This window comes from Cibotium barometz, chromosome 2 (genome assembly GCF_041138505.1).
Source record: "Cibotium barometz isolate CiBa-2024 chromosome 2, ASM4113850v1, whole genome shotgun sequence".
Lineage (NCBI taxonomy): Eukaryota > Viridiplantae > Streptophyta > Polypodiopsida > Cyatheales > Cibotiaceae > Cibotium > Cibotium barometz.
Window position 1 is genome coordinate 43514611 of NC_141047.1, and position 25407 is coordinate 43540017.

The 25407-nt window shown below is 43.4% G+C and overlaps 1 protein-coding gene across 2 annotated transcripts; it reads right to left on the minus strand.

Moving 5' to 3' along the window:
- LOC147641110 (protein CLT2, chloroplastic-like) lies at nucleotides 1-22951 on the minus strand. Of its 2 annotated transcripts, none has more exons than XM_086818199.1 (10): nucleotides 22065-22951; nucleotides 18420-18565; nucleotides 18255-18292; nucleotides 18033-18148; nucleotides 17603-17705; nucleotides 17385-17420; nucleotides 17218-17268; nucleotides 16910-17033; nucleotides 16466-16591; nucleotides 1-231 (listed from the first exon to the last, which is right to left on the minus strand). In XM_086818199.1, exons 1-10 carry the CDS (start codon nucleotides 22652-22654, stop codon nucleotides 218-220), a joined length of 1344 nt encoding a protein of 447 aa, XP_086674325.1. In that variant the 5' UTR covers nucleotides 22655-22951; the 3' UTR covers nucleotides 1-217. The 2 variants fall into 2 exon arrangements, with proteins under 2 accessions (XP_086674325.1, XP_086674316.1); XM_086818190.1 differs by lacking the exon at nucleotides 1-231 and adding an exon at nucleotides 358-968.
- Between the last annotated feature and the right edge of the window lie 2456 nt (nucleotides 22952-25407).

Genomic DNA, 25407 nt, shown 5'->3' on the forward strand with positions numbered 1-25407 from the left:
AGTGAGGCTATATGTTGGAAATGCCCCCCTCCCCATTTCTTCCCTTATCAAAGAAATACATAAATATCTGAAAACAGAGGTGTTAATGTCATGCATAATGATGACATGTGTTCTCCATATCATGTATACCAACAAATATACCAATCATAATTTGTGAGAAACACACCTTGAAGTATAATAATGTTGGATAGAATGCACTATCCCCATGTATTTGACCTCACCGTTGTTTGCCTGTGAGAATTGTGTGTCATTAAAAAAATCATTGCACCTAATAATAAATAAAAACTAGTGGATGTGCTGGCATGATAGATATAGAAAATTCGCAAAAAAAAATGGATGCTGCTAAGATAGATGTAGAAAATTCGCAATTTTTTGAATGTAATATTAGTAAAAGAGTGTGCATATTTCTTGTAATTCTTCAAATATTGTTTGGCCAATATAGTGCATCAGTGGAGCTATGTTTTAATCACTTGCAGATTGATCAGCCTATTGAACCCAACCATGGGTGGTTGCCACATGACACTAACTGTGCCAAAAAGGGCAATGTCCAAAAGCTACCAAGTAATCATGTTCATCCATACACAAGGATTAAGAAGGCTGCTTAAAGCATGCTATTGCAAAAGACTTCTGAAGAGCCCCACCAGTTTTCTCCTGATTTGCAGGTTGCAAGGGGCAAATCAAATAGATGAAATAAGTGTCCATGTAATTGTGAATCAGTGTTTCTTCTGCCACTATGATATTTGATATGCTGATCAAGTGAGTTTAGCTGCTGCTAATCCTTGCTGTTTGCACCTGCTCTGGTGCTTTGACTTACTCATGCTTCAAGAACTTCTTGAGACAACCAAAATAATTGTAAAAAGCAAGCCCGCTTAGTAGGATTGTGGTGCCGACTAAAAAACGTGGATGCAGAGAAGCTGTGGCACCAACATATGGGAGAGGGAGAGTGAACATGTAGATTGAAATCGGCACTGCATTCACCCCAAAAAAAGAAGAGAATCACACATCCCTGTAGGAGGGACTAACTATATCCAGATATGACTCTAGTTCAAGCTGCAATTTCAAGTACATTAGATACACCTGAGTTTTATGAGATTCAAGCTTTTAGAAAGACTTGCTCTATTGATTACGACCAGGCCTGCCGACCGGCATTGACCTGGTATCAAAAGAGGAACTCTATTGATTCTCAAAAGAAAATATTAATTCACTTTCTAGAGCTTTTTTCAGGTGCATCAATCGTCTCAAGGACGAGTACCGATTCCGTTTTGCCAACAAGGTGTCACTCGGTTGGGAGAAAATAGGGTGCCTTTCTCTTCGGATTGGACACCAGTCTTCCACCTGCAATCTTTTGCGGATGCTGTCAAGCTTGCCCAACACATGGAAATCAAGTACCCATGAACTGCAAAATCTTGTGCATTGAAGAACAAACATGAGCAGCAGGGAACCCGGAAGAGGGTGGCTAGAAGAGCGCAGCAAGGAAGAAGGTCGAAAATTGGGTGAAGAAGAGGGAGTGGGTGCCTGGAAAGAGAGGGAGGAAAAAGAGGGATCTGCTAACGGGTGGGGAGAAGAATGCAAAGGCAGTCAGCTGGTCAATAAATAGGGTGGGGAAAGGAGAGCAGGAAGCTGGGCAGAAAGGAAGGGGAAGGGGGGCAGCAGGATGCGGAGGCAGGGGCACAAAGTAAAGGGAGGGCACGGAAAGTGCGTGCAAGAAGGGATGTGAGAAGAAGGGATGGGGTGGTCAGGGGGTGTGCATAGGGAGGGCATGAGCATGCAGGAGAGCAAAGGAGGGTGTGGGCTGCTACCCGGGGAGCTCTTGCTCTCATTTTTGGGGCAATGCCTGCAAAACTGCTGCAGCAAACTGCCTAGCAGTGGACAGCCAAGTAAAAATCTGCATTGTGCATGCACCCTAGAAGGTGTGCAACACTTGTTTGACCATTCAGAAAGGTTAAAAAGACTGGTTTTTCCAGTGGAAGCCTCTGGAAAAGGTTACTGGCTGCAACAAGTTTCCAGCCATACTACTGGTCCGGTAGAGGGAGACCAGCAGCGTTTTCCTAAAATGCAGCAAATAGAGGTCTCCAAGGAGGATTAATGAAAGCATCAGGATGCTGCCCAATAGTGAGCCAACCATCTTGGAGGAAGTATTAGTAGATCTGAACTGGAGGGGGGCCATGGAGTCAAGTATGACTCAATTTTGAGAAACCACACTTAAGAGCTTGTGGATCATCATCCAAAACGGAAGGTTCTTGGCACCAAGTGGGTTTGGAAGGATAGGTACAAGTCTGATGGTACGTTGGATAAGTACAAGAGAGGCTTGTGGCAAAAGGTTTGCACAGGTCGAAGGGTTTGACTTTTAAGAGACAGTTGTCTCCACAACTAGATTGACCACTTCACAAAGTACTAGCCTTGGCCACTCATGGGAAGTGGCTGGTATTGCAAATGGATGTTTAGTCAGCATTTCTAAATGGCCATCTCAAGGAGGAGGTTTACATGGCGCAGCCACCTGGGTTTGAGATACCCGATTCAGAAAACAAAGTGTGAAAAATCCTGAAGGCATTGTACGGGCTGAAACAGGCCCCTCGGACATGGTACCAACAGATAGATGCTTTCTTTGTAAGTAGTGGTCTTTCTAAAAGTCCATCAGATGCAAATTTGAATATTTTCTTTGAGTAGGGCAGGTACATGGTCATTGTTTAATATGTAGACGACCTCATTATGATGGGAAACCATGAAGAGAAGATCTGACATACACAAGAGATGTTGAGTTCAAAGTTTGAAATGATAGACCTTGGGCTAATGGATTTCTATTTAATGAGGTTTGGCATAAGTTAGATGGAATCTTTATTTTTCAGCAAAAGTATGCACGAGAAATTCTGAAGGAATTTAGCATGCCCGAGTGCAAGTCAGTGGGTTATACCCATGGAGGTTCATGTGAAGCTTTTTGTGGAAGATGCTTCTCCACTTGTGGATATGAAGGCGTACAAGAAGTTGGTGGGGAGTTTGATCTTTCTGTGCAATATGCAGCTTGATATCAGCTTTGCAATTGGTGTCCTTAGCAGGTTCTCAAATCAGCCCTGAGAGAAGCTCTGGAAGGTAGGGATGAGGGTGTTAAAGTACATCAAAGATACCATTGGGTATGGCATCACTTACAAATGAGGAAACTCAACTCGATTTTGTGACTTAGATTGGGTAGGAGATCGTGATAGGGATTTTTTAACCTTAGATTGGGCAGGAGATTGTCATAGCAAGATATTTGTTTCTGGTTACCATTTTCTTATTGGTTTTGGAATTACATCCTAGACCAACAATAAGCAGCCTACAATGGCACTTTCTTCTACAGAGGAGTGTTGCTGTGTGACAATCAAAGTTTCATGGCGATTGCCAAGAACCCAGTGTTTCATGCTCGCACGAAGCACATTGAGATACAATATCATTATGTGCGTGAACTTATCATGGATGAAGAGGTGGAGCTTGTCTACTGCCCAACGACAGAGAATTGTGTAGATATTTTCACAGAGGCTCTTGGGAAAGATTTACTGGAGTACCATCTTCATCGACTAGGCGTTGGGTGGTTATTGAGGGGGGGGGGGGGGGTGTTGAAAAAGCATTTGCTCAATGCTTCACCCTCATGTTGTTAATGTGGGTGATAGATGTGCTCTATTTTGTAAGGCCCCCTTTATGAGGAATAGTCATTGTGGTTAGCACTTGGGCGCTCGGCAGTTCCCAGTTTGGACACTAGATGATGGCCAAGTGTGGCCAAATGGTTAGGAGATGGCTTATGTAGACTTGGCACGTTGCCAAGTAGGATGTCTGCTTGTGCGGCCTATGTGACCGCATTAGTGAGTGCTCGACAACAAATTGAGAACACATTGTTCTCGGGTTGTAGGGCATGTTTGAGGGTCCACCTCCCATCTCATGAGCTAGTCAACTGGCTCTCCCCTGGCTGTGTACAGCACAGCAGCAGTCCTCTCTTTCTGCAAACTGGCTGTACAGCTGCTGGGTCTTCTATCTCTTCCGCTTTGTTGTGGCAAAGGCTGACTGACCAGCAACAGTGCCCAAATATCCATCTTGTGCTCACCTTCAAATTGGTGGTTGCGCCGTGTGGTGTCTATTTTCTCTTGGTTACCTACAGGGCTGATTCGGGACTGTTTTGAGAAAGATTTTGGACAGCTTTCGGGACTGATTTGTCTTTGGTTCTGGAAAGAGATCTGGGTCTGAAACTTGTTTATGCTTTGTGGAAGGTTGCTCAGTATAGCTGTGGAAAATCTGGTGCTATGTGCACCCTTGCCTTGAGTTCTTGTAAAGCTTCTTCTGAATAAAGAAATTCCTACGGAGGGCCGGCCGTTCCAGCTCAGTGTGCTATCTTTATATTGTTGTGGCTTCCTGCTATGTTATAGTTTGTTTGCATATTGAAGTGTTTATCTTCTCTTTTGGGTCCCCGATCGGTTACAGATGTCTTTGCACATGTCTCTGACTACTTCCTTTACACACTGGTATATTCGGGCAAGACTAGTATTCTACACCATTGTCATTCATTTTTTCTTACTAGTACTCAACCCGTGCATTGCTGCGGTATGTAAAAGACATTAAGAAGTGAAACGCAGGAATGGAAGTCAAAATACAAAGGGTCAATCGAAGGGATTTTTTCCTCTTATTTTTTAGAAATCCATGATTTCTCTTTTCTCTCCTCTCCTTGTGCCTTGGTTGTCCATGGTTAATATGTAATAGACGTTGGTTTTTGGAGATTAAGAGGGAGGCTGTTGACAAAATATGTTTTATATGTTGGTTCTCCTTCTTTTCCCGCCACATGCATCTGTTGGGGTAAAGGCGTTATGCCCACCCTTATAGTGTGTACAAGCCCATAAGTTATAGTACATAGTACACTTAGTACTTTTAATGTACTAAGTGCACTATGTGTACTAAGTGCAATATACATGTGTGATAGGGGAGTCACACACTCATGCTTTTCATGAGTTGACTTATCCCCACAACTCTCTCTCTCTCTCCCTTGCTTCTCTGTGTATATCTCCCATGAATGAACTCTAAACCCTAATTCAGGTTCCTTCTCCCATCAACTGGTATCAGAGCATGGTCGCCTGCTGAATCTCTCTTGGAGCTGGTCGCCTGCTGAATCTCTGACAGAACTGCCTGTATTTTTCTGGTCTCTGCCCAGCCAGTAGGCGTGGGCTGGCTCAACTGCTGCCCAGCCATCAGCGTGGGCTGCTCCAGCTGCCCAGCAGCCAAGCGAGGACTGCCCAGCAGCCAGGCTGGCTGCCCAGCAGCCACGAGCACAGGCGCCTACAACAACTGGCGCAAGGACAGTCAACGCAGCATTGGAGCGAAGACTCGTTGGGCATCTGAGCATTGGAGCGAAGACTCGTTGGGCAGCCACTACTGCGCTGAACACAGGCGAAGGCAGGTGAACGAACACGCGTGCTGACTTCTCTTACTGTCGAGTCTTCGACGACGTGGAGGGCACGCCATGCTACCTCGCTCCCCTTTGCCACGTATTCGCCTTTCGCCTGGCTGCGAACCGAGATAGCCTCGCCGCTTCCAAGCCCCAGAGCTTGTCCGCCCGTGACTCGCTCACGGAGAGTCTGAAGAGGGACGCCGCCCATGTACAGGCAATTAATCAGCGCCTTCAGGTGGCCATAATGGGCAGCAACACTGCAGAGTGGAAACCTCTGAATGAGTCCGTTACGAGCCAGGTCATGGCGGAGGATTTTAGCAGCCCCATTGTGTCGTTGTCCCTGAGATGCTTGAGCAGGTCTCCCCCCTCGCACAGCTCCATCACCACGACTACAAGCGTGTAGCGCTGGGCGTAGATGCGCTAGGCGAAGGCTATTGCCTACCTGCACAACAAGCAGCATCATCATTACCCCTTTTCCTCCAACAACAAAAATTTAGCCTGCAAATTGCAACAGAAATCAGAAATCAAAGGTATTTTGCTTCAATTTTGGATTTTCCTTGTCAAATCAAGCAATTGAGCAGGTACAGGTGCCCAATTGCTCAATTTTTGAGCAAAATTGGCAAAATTGGGTGACATTGGTCACAATCAGGATAAATTTGCAGGAAATTGGTCAAATCAGGATCAATTTGCAGGAAATTGGATGTCGAAATTTGGGGCTTTTGATGTAATTGTGCAATTAAGCACTCATACATGCTGTATGATGTAAAAAATCGCACATTTGGGCAAAATTGCAGCAAATTGCAGTGCAAATCAAGGGGCTTTTGTGCCGATTTGGTTGATTTGCATGCCGGCAATCGCATTTGATGCTGTGGATAATGTGCTGATGCCTTACAAGCACTCAATGTGCCTGTAAATCAAAGGGCTTTCATGTATTTGATGTATATGTGGCCAGGGGGAAGCATCGTGAACACACAGGATGCCTTCATGTGCGTCAATGTACCATGCATGATCAGAAATTGATCTCAAATCAAGGGGCTTTTCAAGTTTGTATGCTTGTTGAGCTTGGCAAAGCAGCAGGCAAGACATTTATGCCTTGAATCCTCAGAAATCAGCTTGCAGTCAAGGGGCTTTTGCCCAATTTCTGTTCGGAACTGTTGTATGCAGTATACAGGACTGTAAAAGTCTGATTTTCACTCATTTGGACAGCCAGGAGAGCATTTATTGCTATTGTACCTGCTGGTACAGATTTGGTACAGATTTGTACATGTTTTGGCATGGCTGTACACTGTTTTGAGTGATCAAAAGGTTCAAATTCAGCTGCTGAAATTGCCGGTACAGGTTTGGTACATCATTGGTGAGCACTTGGTACTGCTGTACAGTACTTTGGAAGGGCAAAAGAGCACATTTAAGGTGCTGTCCAAAATCTGCAGCAACCAGATTTTGGTGTTTTCATCACAAAAAGTGGGAGAAAAGTTGCATTCTTGCTTCCGCAGTGGGAGATAAAGCTTGGGAGAACATTCGTGAGCACTTTGTGTGCTTTGGGTGCAGTGTTTGCACATCTTGGGTGCAGTGTTTGCACATTTGCAGGGAGTCAGGCATTAAAGGTTGCATATTGTTATGGCAACCACAGGTGAGAGCTCTTCATTGCTTCACATCAAAAAGCTTGAAGGCTCGCATAACTATGATATTTGGCAAACCCAGTGCTACAATGTGTTGCTCCAGAAAAAGCAGCACAAGCCTATCAAAGAAAGGGGTGTGATGCCCGCTTCTCTTACAGCTGAAGAGTGGGAAGATATGGATGAGCTAGCAAGATCTACTATCATGTTGTCTGTGTCAGACTCATTACTTTTCAGCATTCGTGAAGAGAAGACAGCTTGGGGAATGTGGCAGAGATTGCAGGACTTGTATGCCCAACAAAGTGCCTCAAGCAAAGTGTATTGGTTGAAGAAACTCATAGGCCTTCAGATGAAGGAAGGGGCTTCTATGACAGCCCATCTCAATGAGTTTAATGGTATTGTCAGCCAGGTCATCAATCAAAAGTTGGCGATGGACGATGAGTTCAAAGCCACTTTTTTGTTATGCACTTTGCCAGAGAGTTGGGACACATTCAGGACAGCCACTAGCAATTCGAATGCTATGCTGTCATATGCAGATGTTGAGGGTGCTCTTCTTCAAGAAGAGATGAACAGGAAAAACAACTCTGTTGGCAAGTCTAATGCAATGAATGCACGTGGGAGATCCCAACAAAGGGGGAAAAGCCAAGAAAGGGGAAGGAGCAAATCTCGCTCGAAAAAGGATTTGGAATGCCATTATTGTGGCAAGAAGGGACACATCAAAAAACAATGCTACAAATGGAAAAATGATCAAAAAGAAAAGGGAAAAGGCAAAGACAAAGAGAAAGATGAAGCCAAAGATGTAAAGCCAAAGGGCAAAAGTGGAGTCAAGATCGAAGAAATCAATGTGTCACATGCAGGTGGCAGTGAGGATGAGGTCCTCTTTACGTCTTCACTTGATGCCCATTCACTTCTTACAGGTGGTCATGGTATGCACTCATGGATCATTGATTCAGGTGCCTCCTTTCATGTCACAGGTTGCAGAGACTTGTTTGTCAGGTACACTGCTGGCAATGAAGGAGTGGTTTATTTGGGTGATAACCATGCATGCAAGATACTTGGCAGAGGTGATGTGAGGCTTGTATTTTCAGATGGCTCACAGCTTATGCTCCATGATGTCAGGCATGTGCCTGAGATCAAGAAGAATCTGCTTTCTACTGGACAGCTTGATGATGCTGATTATGTTACCACATTTGGTAGTGGAAAGTGGAAGATTAGTAAGGGCTCACTGGTTGTTGCCAGAGGCTCTAAGGTGGACACTCTTTATTTCATGCATGCAGGTGTTTGTCACCATGCTAATGTAAATGCAACCGAGCTGCCGGAAATCTCTATGTGGCATAGCCGGTTGGGACACATGAGTGTCAAAGGAATGGAGCAATTGTCTCGTTTGGGTTACTTGCCTTCTCTAAAGTTTTCAAGTTTTCAGTTTTGTGAGCATTGTATATATGGTAGGCAACTACAGTGCCCCCACAAGAAAGCTCTTGGACAGAAAGATGCTCAGTTAGAGCTTGTGCATACAGATGTATGTGAGATGCCTCAGCTTTCTTTGGGAGGGGCAAAATACTTTGTGTCTTTTATTGATGATGCCACACGCAAGGTGTGGGTTTATCCTCTTCGTTTGAAGAGTGATACATTCTCAGTGTTTGAGAAGTTTGTTGCTCTTGTTGAGAATCAAACTGGCAAAACACTGAAGGCTTTGCGTTCCGACAATGGTGGAGAGTATACGTCCAAACAGTTTCAGGACTTTTGTGATGCTAAAGGCATCAAGAGGGAGCTCTCTACTCCTTATGATCCTCCACAAAACGGGACAGCAGAGAGGATGAACAGGACCATACAGGAGAAGGTCCGTTCTATGTTGTCACATGCTGCATTACCTCATGGTTTTTGGGCTGAAGCTGTTATGACAGCCGTTCACCTTATAAACAGGTCACCTAACACGAGGCTTGGTGGGAAAGTGCCAGAAGAAGTATGGACAGGGAAGCCTCCGTCATACAAGCACTTGAGAGTGTTTGGTTGCGTTGCGTACGTGCACATACGCAGGGAAATGCGCACCAAACTTGATCCCAAGTCTCACAAATGCATATTCCTAGGATATGGTGACAGAGGTGAAATGGGGTATAGACTTTGGGATCCCATGAATAAAAAGATCATACGCAGCAATGATGTCATTTTTGATGAAACATGCATGTATAAGGAGCCTGCAAGGCAACAGGAGCCTGGCAGAGTCATCTTTGATGATGATGGACATCATGGACAACAACAAAGGGCTGTAAATCAGCCATTACAGCAGGAAAACCAGCCCTTAAATGGTGCTGAAAATGGTCCAAATGGACAGCCAGAGATGGCAGAAGATATCCCTATGGATATACCACAGTTAGAGGAGATACCGGGCATGATTTTTCAGCCTTATGGCATGGAACAGGAGCCACCAATGGGTGATATGCAGGCTGGACAGCAACCTGCAAATGATGGTCATTGGGTACGGAGGTCCACTAGACCCTCCAGAGTCCCTGACAGGTTTGTTCCAGGGGTTGACTATTTGATGCTAACTGACTGTGGGGAGCCCTCATGTTATAAAGAGGCTTTACAGAGGGCAGACAAAGCTCTATGGGAGCGTGCCATGAAGTCAGAGATGGATTCTCTGCACAAAAATGGAACTTGGAAGTTGGTGCCTTTGCCTGCAGGCAAGAAGGTTTTGCCATGCAAGTGGGTATACAGGCTCAAAGTTGCATCAGATGCTAAGCCAAGATACAAAGCCAGGTTAGTGGCTAAGGGCTTCAAGCAGGAATATGGTGTGGACTTTGAGGAGATCTTCTCTCCAGTGGTCAAAATGACCACACTTAGAGCTGTGTTGGCTTTGGTTGCGCATGATGATCTGGACTTGATTCAGATGGATGTGAAGACTGCTTTTCTTCACGGTGATCTCCATGAGGAGATATATATGCAGCAGCCAGAGGGTTATGCAGTGAGTGGAAAGGAGAAGCTTGTATGCAAGCTGAAAAAGAGTCTTTATGGGCTCAAACAGGCACCACGAGAATGGTATCATAAATTTGATACATTCATGAAATCACAAAAATTCAGGAGAAGTGACATAGATCACTGCTTGTACACCAAAAAAGCTTTGGATGGCAGTCTATTGATTCTCATTTTGTATGTTGATGATATGTTGATTGCTGGGAAATCTCGTAAAGAGATGGATGCCTTGAAGCAGAGGCTGCATCAAACCTTTGATATGAAGGATTTGGGTGATGCAAATCACATCTTGGGTATGCGGATACTTCGGGACAGAAATCAGCATGTGTTGTATTTGTCTCAGAAGGAATACATTGGCAAAGTCTTGCAGAGGTTCAATATGGACGGGGGGAAGAAAGCTAGTACTCCTTTGCCTCCATATGTGAAACTCAGTGCTATGGACAGCCCACAGTCAGATAGAGACAGGGCTGATATGGCCAAGATTCCGTATGCTTCAGCTTGTGGCAGTCTCATGTATGCCATGGTTGCTACTAGACCGGACATTGCATTTGCAGTGGGAGTGGTTTCTAGATACATGGCCAACCCTGGCAAGAAGCATTGGGAAGCAGTGAAAGGTGTCATGAGATACCTGAAGGGCACACAGGATTTGTGCATTTGCTTTGGCAAACAGGATGCATTAGTGCATGGTTACACGGATTCGGATTATGCCGGTCATCCAGATAACCGGAAGTCTACTACCGGTTATGTATTTACATTCACAGGAGGTGCTGTGTCATGGATATCCAGGATGCAGAAGTGCACAGCCTTATCTACTACAGAGGCCGAGTATATTGCAGCCACAGAGGCTTGCAAGGAGGCATTATGGCTATCTCGGTTAGTGGTTGATTTGGGTTATACAGGGGATATTCCATTGTTGCATTGTGACAGTCAGAGTGCCATTCAGTTGGCAAAGAACCCTGTTTTTCATGCAAAGACGAAGCATGTGGATGTGAAGTATCACTTCATCAGAGAGGTGATAGAGAACAAGCAAATTCAGCTTGTTAAGATTCATACGGATGACAACCCGGCTGATCTGTTGACGAAGAGTTTGCCTCCGGAGCGGTTTGCTCATTGCAGACACTTGATGGGCATTGGATGAGGCCATTTTCAGCCTTGATATGGCCTTGTATATTATCATGTACATGCTGATTTTTTCTTTTCCTTTACTTAAGGGCACTTTGCCTTTAAGTGGGAGGTTGTTGGGGTAAAGGCGTTATGCCCACCCTTATAGTGTGTACAAGCCCATAAGTTATAGTACATAGTACACTTAGTACTTTTAATGTACTAAGTGCACTATGTGTACTAAGTGCAATATACATGTGTGATAGGGGAGTCACACACTCATGCTTTTCATGAGTTGACTTATCCCCACAACTCTCTCTCTCTCTCCCTTGCTTCTCTGTGTATATCTCCCATGAATGAACTCTAAACCCTAATTCAGGTTCCTTCTCCCATCAGCATCAAGTATTCCATCTTTTGACAGTATTGTTGCAGCCTTGATAAATCATATATATTTTTTTTAATGGGAAAAAGATCCTTCAAATTAGTTAAAGAAAAAACAGCCATAAAGGGCTAAATACAAACTCGCCTCATTTAAGGGCGGGAATCAAATGATCATGAGAAGAAGAGATGCTTCTCCTCCGGCTGGCCACTCTCTGTAGGTTCCCCACATCTCCTGCAAGGAAAGCTGCTGTGTTGTTAGCAAACTCTGAGTCCAGCAGCTCCTCCTGCGTGCGGAGGAGACACAATCCCTAAAGCCCAGTCTCCTAAGTGGAGAGAAAACTACTCATGGCCTCGACGACGAATAGGAAGAGGTAAGGTGCCAACGTTGGCCCTATGAGGAATGCCATGTATGGGGTACCAATGCTTCATAAATAACCTAGCAACATCCTTGGTAGTAACGTTGGCCCTGCAAGGAATAAACATAACAAACCTGCTAAAACGATCAACAATCGTTAAACACTGCGTATTATGCTTACCCGGACTAGGAGGTAGATTCGTCACAAAATCCATAGAGATATCCTGAAAAGGTCCTTTGGGAATTGGCAATAGTTGTAATAACCCTACTTTTTTCCTGTAGGGAGTTTTTACCTTCTGACAAATCAAACAGTATTGCACATCTGTAAACACGTCTCGTCTCATTCTTGGCCAATAAAATTGTCTCGCTAACTTCTCCAAGGTCCTTTGAGAATTGGCAATGGTTGTAACAACCCTAATTTCTTCCCACGGGGAGCTTTTACCTTCTGACAAATCAATCAGTAGTGCACATGTGTAAACACGTCTTGCCTCATTCTTGGCCGATAAAACTCTCTCTAGCTTCTCCAAATCTTTGGTTCTGTTCCTTCTTTATCTGGTTTCTCTCCTCAGGATTAGCTCTGAGGTTAATCAGTGCATGTCTTGCACATGACAATGGATAAGAGTTGCCTGAAATTGTTTCAAGACACGCAAGCGACCTTTGTAGAAAAGCCAACCATCGTGTATCAAGAAGTGGCAGTCTTGTGGCATCCAATGCCTGTTCCCACTGAGTAGTACCGAATTCCACATACTTGTGCTTCATCTCGTCTAGTCTTGTACCAATGAGATTCATCCGTATAGATTGGATGTGGGACACGGTTCCTTTCCTGCTCACAGAGTTGGCCTTGCTTGAAGGGTACTTGATCATTCCACCAAATTGTTGGAAAATCTTGCTTCAGTGGTACTGTCGGTCACTCCAATTTGCACTTGGCATCATATGAAGCCAACATAGAGCTTGGTGATCTGTGTGAACCTCAAAATCGCACCCATAGAGGAAGTTCTTCCAATGCTTTAGGGCCTGTATCACCACGAGGAGCTCCTGATCATAGACCGAGTAGTTATTTTTGGCTAGAATCAACTTATGGGACATGCAACCGACTACATGCCCATTCTGCTGCTGCAAGACCTCGCATTAGTGATCACCTAGAATGGGTCATTCCATGAGGTTAGTGCTAAACAAGGAGCCTCAGATAATGCAACCTTCAGGTCCTTGAAAGCCTGTAATCCACAAGAGGTCGTGTGAATATGTTGCCTCCGAGTCTTGACACCTTTTGAGCACAACAGAGAGCTGCTGAGATGTCAATTGTCAATGTGAGTGGAGTATGCTTGGCAAATGCCCACAAACGATTGAATATCCTATGCAGTTTCTGGGATCTCCCGATTTAGGATTTCTGCCACCTTTGTGGGATCTAATCCAATGCCTTCAGCACTAATTATGTATCCAAGGTAATGAATCTCATATACATAAAACTCCAATTTTTTCTCATTGACATACAACTCATTGCTTTCCAATTTCATCACTTTCTCTACGTGAATGTCGTCTTGCTCTTCCGTAGGTCAAAAAATCAGTATGTCATCCAAGAAGATGAAGATACACTTGCCGATTAAGTCCCTGAACACATGCATCATCATGCGATTAAATGTAGCTAGGGTGTTTGACAAATCGAAGGGCATGACCACAAACTTGTAGTGGGCCCGTTCAGTTCAGAATGCGGTTTTGGGAATGTCCCCGTCCAAAATTCGTACCTGATGATACCCACTTTTTAGGTCAATCTTCGAAAACACCTTAACTCCATTCAATCTCTCTAATATGTAGTCCATCGGAGGCATTGGGAACTTGCTTTTGACTATTAGCTTATTGAGAGCACGATAGTCTACGCAAAGTCAGGAGAGTCCATTCTTCTTTTTGACCAAAAGGATCGGGGCTGTGAATGGAGACACACTAGAGTGTATGAAACCTGATTATAGCAACTCTTGGAGTTGGCGGTCCAACTCTGTTTCCATGGCCTTGCTAAGGAAATATGGAAACTTGCTCGGGGGTTCGAAACCTAGGAGGAGTTCAATTTTGGTGGTCCTCTAGTCTAGATGGGGGAAGCTTAGGGGGGAGGTTGTCCCAACCAAAGATCGTTTGGAACCGGTCACGTAGGGCCTTGTACTTCTCCGAAGCACTAGCAAATGTTTGGGTGGTTTGAACACAGATCACCACACATTGTGCACCTTTCTGAATCTCTCGTTTAGCCTAGATATGGCTAATGACCGGAAAGTTAGGTTTTCCTGGCTCAAATTTTATGACCACGGGAACCTTGTACACATTTCGGGTAATCCGGAAAGTGTGTTGCTCCTAGTGAATGTCTGGGGTAAACTTGTGGATCCCTAAGATAATGTATGCACCTACAAGAGGGGCCACCATAAAATCTCGCATGAATTATGTACCCTGCATGACTAACTTAGCACGATGAGCTTCAAACTTGATGCTCATTGTCATGCCTGTGCTAAATCCCTCCACTTGCTTACCTACCAAAGTCAACGGGAAATGAGCACGCTGAGCGGTGTGTTCCATGTCCTCCATATTGCCGCTGTCAAATAGGAGGCCAACTCTTTGGCCACCTATGAGAAGCATCTCCCCTCCTCCTTATATTGTGCTCCTCAGGGCTGAGCTTACCACCTGTCTTGCCGGCTTGAGCCTTTGGTCTGGAGTAAGGTGATGTGCATTATTCGAGTTCTTGGAGCCGGAGGTCGATAAGGTAGTCATAATCCCTATCAATGAAGATCCATATGGTGATCTAAAGAGGTTACTTTCAAGGGAAGGAAGAAAAAAGAAAACACCTGAGGAATTTGCTAAAGAGGTCAAAACAAAGGATGGTTAAGCAAAAGTAAAAAGGATGGTTAAAGAACTGGCTCTATAGCTACCAAAACCGCTTGCTGATAAAAGCACCATTCCACCTCTGCAGAAACAACCAGCCTTGCCATAACAATCTCTACCTAATGAAGAAGATGATGAATTTGAAAAGCAAAGGATAAACTGGCAAGACAGGATTGACAGAGGTAACAGAAAAATTGCACAAGCTCGCTGAGCCAGAATCTTAAAAGAAGAAGCAGCCAGATTAGAGGCAGAAGCAGCGAAGGAACAAGAAGAGATGGAACAATATGAACATGTCTTACCAGAACCACAAGGAGGAACCATCAATAGATTTGAAGAGATCAACCAGCATGAGATCACAGGCTTGTAGAAATGCCTATTATTTCTGTATCCTCCAAGCTAAGACTAAGGGAATTCTACATCGATGCTATGATATACAGCGCTGCAAGTATGTCGCTCATCAAAAGAGGGGTCTTTTCACTAAATTTTACGCTCACAGCCCCAGAATCGGTAGGATGTACATAGGGGTCAGGCCAGAAGACTAGGGAATTCTACATCGATGCTATGATATACAGCACTGCAAGTATGTCGCTCATCAAAAGAGGGGTCTTTTCACTAAATTTTTGCGCTCACAGCCCCAGAATCGGTAGGATGTACATAGGGGTCAGGCAAGCAGACATTCCTCACAAAATACTTCAACATCCTCCTAAGGGTTGAAGGCAGACACTTCAAAGCTAGGTTGTTTGGGAACAACACCCAGTCTCAGGATATCTTGCTGGGTTGTGCAACGTTGCAAAACCTTTACCCTATAATGGTGAATTTGCACAAAGTCTACTTTACAGTTGAAGGCCAGAGAATTGCTACTAGAAGAAAAGCCAGGTATGCCAGCATACTATCATCTCTACAGATCAAGTATCCCCCCAAGGATGTCAATTTAGCCAGGCTCCATCTGGAAGAAGAAAAGACTAAAGTAGCACCTCAACTCAATGAACTACTTGGAGAAATTAAGAAAAACTGCAGTGAGAAATCATTGCCATACTGGGACATAGCCAAATTTGAAGTCACGTTGCCAAACCATTGCCATACTGGGACAGCCAAATTTGAAGTCACGCTGCCTGAGACACCAAACACCAACCCTACCAAGGCTTCACATCCAGGAATGAATCCTGAAGTGATAGTGGATTGTAAGAAGGAAATAGAGGAACTTCTAGAAAAAGGAGTGATTGAGCCGTCTACATCAGATTGGGCGTGTCTGGGGCCGGCATTCTATTTACAAAGCATTCCAAGCTCAAAAGAGGCAAGAAGAGCTTAATAATTGACTACAGAACTTTTAATGCACAACTGAAAGACGTCAAGCATCCTATCCCAAACTAGAAAGAGCTAATTTCCTTGATCAAGTATGCTAGGGTGTTTACTGTCTGTGATTTGAAAAGTGGATTTTGGCAATTTAAGATTGCTAAGGAGCATAGGTACAAAACAGGGCTTGTTGCGCCTCAAAAGGACATTATCAATGGATCTCCATGCCGTTCGTCCTGAAGAATACTCCATCAGAATTCCATAAGAAGATAGATATGATGTTTTGAGAATTCAGGGAATTTATAATTGCTTATATTGATGATAAAATGATATTCTCAGTAACTCTTCAAGATCATATAAGACACTTAAAGAAGTTTGTGGGAATATTAGAAAATGGGGGCTGAAATTTTTCTACATTTTATCCCCTTGAATGACTCCCCCCCACACCCAAAAAAAAAGCACCGATAACTGGGACAGCTTATTTACCTGCAAGGGTTGAACAGAGAGAAGAAACCACTGCAGATGACATCTTCAAAAGTGAGAGAAGCGAAATATTGAATGCCAAGTTCACCACCACGTAACTGAATGTCAGCAGTGTTGCTCCAGAACATTCTGCAGGCAAAAAAAAAACTCAATTCATTAAGCAAAATGAAGCTTGGCATCATAGGATGATCTTGCTTGCATGAAAAGATTTTCAATAGTAATTTAAAGGCCACAAAATTTTATATTACAAAACCCCAAAAGCACTCCCTTCTTAAACACAGTAAGTAGTGGGCACAAATAAAATGAAAAAAGCGGTAAACCCCAACAGAGCTCCCTTCTTATACACAGTACGTAGTAGGAACAAATAAAATGAAAAATGCAGTCCTTCTTATACACAGTAAGTAGTAGGCAAAAATAAAAATAAAAAGCAGATGTGAATTTCAGTACCTCTACTCATGGAGCCAATATTAAACAAGCAACCTGCTCCATCTGTCATGTAGCCGCGTAGCTCACTGAATGGAATTCCCCGCAATCGCGACAGAAAGGGTAACATTAAAAGAACAAAAATAGCCTGCAAATCGAGTGAGGTAAGGAGAGTCATCGAAAGCAAACAGATGACACCACAGCTTATGCAAATCCCTAGTGATACAGTTTTTCTATCTGCAAGAGATATGCATGGCATGCTAATGCAGGAAGTCTCATTTGATTTAAAAATGGGGGCTTGTAAAGGATACTTCTCATTACACATGCCGTACCTGAAAGGCTGACCCAAAAGAGTTCACAACAAAGATATCCACTGAACTACCCTGAGCAAATATAAATCCATTGACTTGATCAGATATAGCAACAGCTGTAATTAGCAAGGTAAATCATTGATCAACAGGTACAAAAGAGGACTAAAAGCAGACTCATGTAATAACACCTTCAAGTGCTTTGGAGCATCCCGGAACACAAATTCCTGTAGCCAACGATGTAATTTGAGTCAGAAAACAAAGAGAAAATTGATGGAAGTTTTAAGCCTGGGCTGCAAGAAACCTTTATCTTCTTTAATTTGGTTGATAAATTACCATGATTGACTTCAAAAATCTTCCATATCAAAGTCACTTGTAGATGGAAACCCACCAACAAACACACTTGTACCTTGACAACGGTTGAGCTAGCTTGAAAAGCACATGAAAAAATCATTAGCAATGGCCAGAAAGGACCCGTCTGATCAGCAGACGATCCCAATCCACTTCCACTCCTGCATACAAATATATACCTGTGTCAGTTTTCTTGATATAATACAATCTAAGATCTAAGAGGCTTACAACAACCAAGGGTTTGGCAACCCACTAGCCGCTTCTAGGCTAGACTAGATTTACACCCACACACTCAACATTCAATTACGTGAACACCCACTCATTTATTTAGGCCCCAGGCAGTATTAGCAATGCTGCTTTTATGGGATTATTGACAAACTCTCCTAAAGCCAACTGCTAGCCCTTTTTACACATTGCACAACCCATAGAGTATCGACACCTTGGAAAAAAAAGGTAACATGAAGAGGAAACTTCATATAAAAACTTACCCGGAAAGAGCAATAGCAACTCCAGCGAGAACCATTGTGCAACCCACAATTTGACTGAATGAATAACGTTTCTTCAAGAATACCATAGAAAGTACCAGTTGCCAGACTAAAAAAGTCTGCACAAACAGACCCAAGAATCTCAGCTTTTCTTGAGCTCAGGAAACTCAAGACATCCAAACATAGTTAAAAAATAAATGAATACAAATGTCATAAAATTAACACCTGTAACAAAATAGATATCGATGTCCCAGGCAGAACGGCTGCTTGTTTGAACCCAATCACACAAACAAACAAGTGTATAATGTTAACACATTAATAAAACTTGGGCCTTGTGCATATAAATTCCTACTTGGAAGATATATTTCTAAATCCAGGGCTTTATTGTACCTGCAGCTGCCATGCCTGAAGCAACACCAAGAGCCTCGAGGGCACCTGAAAGAACAAAATGCGACTTTGGAAGTTCCAACATCTCATCTGTCACAATACCCGCCTGGTATCGTATGTATAAAATAGAAAAGTAAACCAGAACATACCTGTGCACACCGCAATGATGCCAACAAATCACCCCCAGCAATGGCATACAAATCTTAGTTTTTAAAAGAAACCCACACTTTTCTCTCCGTGCCATTCAGTCCAAACTAAAGGCTTGCAGCATACATGGATCGGCAAACGTCTCAAGAGGACCATCTGAGCCCTCTCTCTCTCTCTCTCTGTCTCTTGCGCCCTTACTAGCCTACATGTTCAATAGAGCCATGTGTGAGGGATTCCCACCTTCCTGGTCCACTAGCACCATCACTCTCATCCTCAAAGCCGGAGATCCACTTGACCCCAATAACTCCAGGATGATCATGATTGGCCACACATTGGCCAAGTTATATATGGATCGGTGGTAGAGATAGAGCTGAGTTCCTTTGCAGAGAGACAAGGCTTCCAAAGGAGCTATTCTACCCTCGACCACATCTTCACCCTTTGAGCCATCATTAGCATGCCATCAGAGGATCTTTGTGGACTTCCACAAAGCTTTTGATACTGTTCCTCGGGCCAGAGTACTCCAGCGCCTACAGGACATTGGAGCTCCATCCAACATGATTTGGAGCATCATCACTCTTTATGAGTCAGTCACAGGATGGGTGAAAGCCCCAGTAGGGATGTCACAAGAGATCTCTAGTACTATTGGGGTGAAACAGGGCTGCCCTTCACCCACTCTCTTTGCCCTTTCAATGATGAGATCTCGACCTTCATTGACAGATTAGGCGGGCCAGGTGCTCTACTTGTAGGCATACTCATTCCCCTCCTCCTCTCTATGCAGATGACATTGTGCTCATGTCAGATTCAGCCTGGGGCTTCAGAGACACCTGGATGCTCTACAGGTTTTCTGTACACAGTGAGATCTCACTGTTAACCTTGGTAAAACCAAGGTCATGGTTTTCAGCACCTCCCACCCCTACACATCCAGATTGAGCTTCACGTATAGGGGAGCCCCAATGGAGATTGTGCCATCATATGTGTACCTCGGAGTTACTTTAAGTAGCCCCAGCTTTACCATGACCACAACAGCACACACTAGAGTGACACGGCGATATGCAGCTTTGGCCCTACTTGAGCGTCACTGCTTCCAGGCCCATTTCCAGGAGCCCAGGATGAAGGGTTGGTTCTTCGACACCCTCATCACACCAGCCTTGATGTATGGAGCACCTTTCTGGGGACCAGTTATATCAAAGCACGGTGGAGAGGCCCCAGGTCATGATGTTCTCTTGCATGCTTTGCAGCAAACCATCAGTCCCACATGCGATCATTCACACAGAGTTCACTGCAGCCCTGATGGTGGTGGCTGCAGTTTTTCAGACAGTCACCTACGTCCAGCGCATCAACACGATGAGCCCCCACAGATACCCGAGACTTGCCCTGGAGTCCTCAAGATAGTTTGCACTGGAGGGTGACACTGGAGCATGGTACGCCCGAGTTTCCACCTGATTCTCAGGACATGGGCTCCAGATGGACCACCTCCCGCCTCTAGTACGACAGTCTAGAGTCCCCTTTTCTCCAGCTCTCCACTATTCAGTTCAACCTCCTTAGTCTCCACATACACAGCATATGGATTGCACCTTCGGAGCTCCGACCGAAAATGCACTTCTACAATTTCCTTAGGCTCATAGAGGATGGCTTCATCCACCAGCCAGGCTACCTGGGTATTCACATGTCACTGTAAACACTATCATTTTGTCTTTCATGGATAATTCAGGGATTCCAAACAAGGATGATTCAGCTAGATGTGGGTGTTGTTGGGCCATCTAAAAAAAAGAGGAGAAACTCAATACTTAAATCTCTATTTAAATCAAGCTTAATGATAATTCTTAGCATAAGATGTGCGTAGTTCTTTATGATTTCAAAACCTTAGCTCTGATACTAGATGTGAGACCCCTACCCCCTACATCTAAATAAAATATCGTAGTAGAATTTAAACTGAGGTTAGAGTGCCTCACCTGAGGCCGGGTATCCTCACACCGCCTAAGGATGGAGACAGGGCGGGCAGAGCGCATATTCAGAGATGGAGAGCTCATACGGAGACCTCAGAAAGAGAGGATCTGCAGATTATGCCACATAGGGGTTGAGATAGAGGAGCACTACACTTGTCACTGCCCAGTGTACTAGGAGATCCATGGGAGGTACCGCTTGGGACTTTTCTTATTGGAGCTTCACAAACACAGAGATACACTCCTAAGAGAGTGTCGGCCACAACCACCACCCCTCCTTCCTTGCTAGCTGACCATCACCAATTTCTTTTTTTTTCCCGGGAAAAAGATGCTTCTATTAGTTACTGAAAAAAACCAGCCACAATGGGCTAAATACAACTACGAAGGGCTAGATACAAACTTGCCACCCGTACAAGGTGGGGATCAAATAATCAAAAGGAGAAAGATACACTTCCCCTATGTATGGCCGCTCTATGAGGGGAAGGCTATCTCATAGAGGAGGAGGGGGGGAATAACCACACTGGTGGTTTGTAGTGCCAAGTGGGATAACCACCTCTATCGGTGAGAAGGGACCAGGCCGCCAAAGCCTCAAGAAAGCTTCCTGCCGCGTTCGCATGCGGTCAGAGCTTCCCTGCAACTTCCCACACTGACCGCGGAGGGTATGAATGATGTTGAGCCAAATGCTCCTGATGGACTCCCTAGGCGGAGTGTGAGTACCCTCGATGGCTTCGCTGCATCTAGCTCGCCATATGTGCCAGGCTGCGATGCTAATGCAAATCTCCTATTTTTGACATGAGCCCGGATGCCAGTGGTCTCTAGATGGGGCAGTGTGACTGGTATTGCCGAAAATGCGGAAGTGAGAGACCCGAAGGACTAGTCCCCCACCATCCTCCTCGTAAGCCCTGACTTGATTACAAATTCAAACCTTTTCCCTATAAATAGGATCATTAGGCATTCATTAGGATCATCATTCAACGATCAAGAGGATCCATAGGCAACAACAAGGACACCGTGGTGGCTCAGCAAGTCCGATTGCAAGTAGAGGGCTGTAAGGATCTTTGGTATGCATCATGAAGTTGTGAATCAGCAAGATCATTGTAAATATAGCATGTTTTGGTAATATAAAGTAGATTAGGTAGATTAGGGAGCAAGGACACATGGTGCATTTTATTAGTAATTTTTTTTTTTTTTTTTTTGGGGGGGGGGGGGGGTGTGATGATGGTGGTGTTTTGGGGCACAGCACAATGTGTGAGGCTTTTTACTCATTTTACTAGTAAAAAATGTTACTTTATGAGATAAGACGTCAATATTACACTGTATACCAGACTGATACCTGCATTATTATTCACATTTTTCAATTAAACAATATTCTTTGAGAAATTAGAATAAATGAATAAATAAATTGATCAAACAAACATTAGAGTGCTCTGGTACATTTTATTTACAAATTTATTGTCTTTTTAAAAATTGAAAGAAAAAAAAGAGAGGAAATGGAACTATATGAGATTAAATATTAACTAATTTTTAAAATAAGCAATAAAAATAAATACATAATTACCCAAATGTGTTGATCAATGCAAGGAAGAATGGATACTCCTTGAGGGGCACCAGGGCCATCTTGTAGAGAACTTTGTTGGCGACAGCAAAGATGATGGTGCTGCCAGCTCCACTAGCAATCTGCAAATCCCTTCGGGACAAACAAACCCCTCCTAATCTCAGCAATCCCCCTTCCACAGTCTCACTGTAGGAGGCGCTTGAACCAGACGCCAGAAACAAGCCCTTCTTTGACCTAGATTGCTGAAAATCTAGTTTTTTCCTGTGCAGAGGGGGAAATTTCGGGGTTTCTCTGTGCAGAGAGGAGATATTTAGGATTTCCCTGTGCAGATGCGGAGAATTTAGGGTTTTTCTGTGCAAAGGAGAGTTTTTTAGCGCTCCTCCGTTCAGCAAGGGCACCATAGCTACAGAACTGCGAAATTCCTTCTTCTGCAGATACAAAGTTTTCCATGGAAACCATCTCGTTGATATGTCGACTGATTGATGATGATAAATTGGATGAAATGGTAGTCTGTTTTTCTTGGTGCAGGCAGCAGCAAATTCTTCTTGCGATGGATGCACAGAGAAGAACTGTTGCTTGGCAAAGCAAGCCATGGCTATGGCGTTGAAGTAAGTTCAAAAGAATTTGATCCGGTTTCTGACTTAAATCAACAATGTTTCTTACAATTGCTAGCTTAACCAGCCGATTTTATTTCGTTTTCTGGGCAGATTCTCCATTAAACTAAGGCGATTGCCGAAAGTATTTTGCAGATTTCAGCAAATAGCGATGCAAAGCTAGCTCTTTTAACGTGCGCAAATGAGCGATTGTTGCTGTGTAGAGGATTAGACAGGGGATTAAGCAAATCCCAATCATATAATCACTACCTTAGCATAGCAGGAGTTCCCTCCTGCAAAATGAAAAAGAAAAAATATAATATTTATATATACGTATGGGCTTCTAGTACACGTGGGACCCGTACTGACTTGCGACGTGGCTTCTTTTGATTCGTGTTGATTTGCGTCACCTGTCCACGTCATCCAAATAAGCATCAGTTATAACATTTCATACATATTACATTAGGTTAACAAAAATGTCCAATTGTGAGGGCTTTTCTCAAGGACAAATGTACCTAGGACCTAGAGTGATGTCCTTGTGGTGTGGATAAAACCCAAAGGGTTGAAGTCCACGACGGCGCGGGCAAGCGCAACAACGGCTGCCTGACAGGCCCAAAAGTCTGAAAAGAAAAAAGGGTAGAAGTGAATTGTATCATTTCCTTGATTTCTCCTAAACAAGGACGTGGGACAAGCGAGATTGCGTGCCTCCCATCCCATCCCACAAAATGGTTAGGAAAAATAGCCGCTCAAAAGGTAGATTCTTCTTCTGTTAGCTCAAATAGGTATTCCAATTGTAAAGTTGTAAACTCATGAATCATTGACCAAACACGATTGTCCCACATTGCATACTCCGGACCCTCATATTGCTTAACACCAAAAGCTTGATTAACCAAGGACCCAAGTTGCTTCCTCATTGTAACTATAAAGAAACCAAACTCACAAAGCCACTCTTTGATATGCTCACCAATAATAGTACTTAGTTTGAAAGCTTTTGACTAATTGGTTGTTGCTTAGTTGCTCTTCAAAAACTAATTGTGTTTACAGTTAAACTAATAATAATAATAAGAAGATGAGACAAGTCAAATCTTGTAGATGGTAAAATTTTCCTTTAAAGATGAGACAAGTCAAATCTTGTAGATGGTAAAATTTTCCTTTAAATTTGCTCGATGAAGATTACTCATCTCTTTCGTAGATGGTTAGATTTATGAGTTAATTTTGCTCATAAAATCCAATATTTTATCAAATGACTCACATAAAAATAGCTAAATGATGCATGTGTGTTCATCACATCAACTCATCATGCACAAACCCATGGGTGTTATGATGGGTTAACTAAGGGAATACGCAAGGAATGAAAAGGTCATGGGTTCAATCCTTGCCCACCACACCCGCAAAAAGGTGCATTAGCATTTCTAGTTAGACATCCAATTTAGCATGGACTTCTTTCTCCAAGTGTTTGCAAAACCCAAACTCCCATTTTTTAATGATATCAACTCATCATGCACAAACCCACGGGTGTTATGATGGGTTAACTAAGGGAGTAAGCAAGGAATGAAAAGGTCATGGGTTCAATCCTTGCCCACCACACCCGCAAAAAGGTGCATTAGCATTTCCTTCGGTGTCCTCTCTATAAGGTGACACTTGCAGGCTAAACACATTATTTTTAAAGAAACTCATCATGAACAAACACATTAGCATATTGCATTATTGTCACTTGCATAACATATTAGTACTGATCTAACTTTAGCTCCTCATATACTATAATGATTTCCAAATTATGAAGGTACGCAAGATATTCTTTCCTTGATGATATGCACATTAATGAAGACAAGGGTTAAACTCATCAAAGTAGGAAGAGATATAGACCCATTGTGGGGTGCGTGTTGTGTGTGCGTGTGTGTGTGTGTGTGTGTGTGTGACAAATAGAGAGAGAGAGAGAGAGAGAGAGAGAGAGAGAGAGAGAGAGAGAGAGAGAGAGAGAGAGAGAGAGATGCACATAAGAGACAGAAATATATCCATCATGAATGAAAGTCTCTAGTGGCAAGGATCATGGACCATCAATGAATATTTGTTTTGATTGAACATTAGTGCTATTTTTCAAATACAAGTGGCTCAACACTTCTATTTCTTGCTAACTAAGCCATGGTATGGCATGTGTGCTCACATTTTGTATCACCTTTGACACCTTAGATATGATGACTTTTACTTCATATCTAAAGGTATATGTAGAATGTAAAATGTAGATGTGACGACTTTTACTTCATATCTAAAGGTATATGTAGAATGTAAAATGTAGATGTGACGACTTTTACTTCATATCTAAAGGTACGTAAAATGTAAAATGTAGAAAGTGGGGGCGAGGGATTTTTAGTGCATAATAATGTAGAGTGCAGTAATCATCTCAAATCCTTTCCTCGATCTATCCTAAACAAGGACTTGGACAAGCAATAATTCCTAACTGCCTACTCCACAACATAGCTTAAATCCCTATGTGGTGGCTAGGACTAATACATGGAAAAAGAACCCCTCTATAAAGGTAGATTCTTGGTCTTTTAAAAGGCTTTACTCAATAGGTATCCCGGTTGTAAAGTTGTGAAGTCTTGGATCATTCATCAAACATGAATGCTCACATTGCACACCATTGAAAAGCACCCTAATTGTGTACTGATTGTGACTATCAAGGAGCAAAACTTCAAAGTGAAATTTAAGCTATCTTGCAATGTGATAATTTGAAGATTTAAAATGTCATTCTT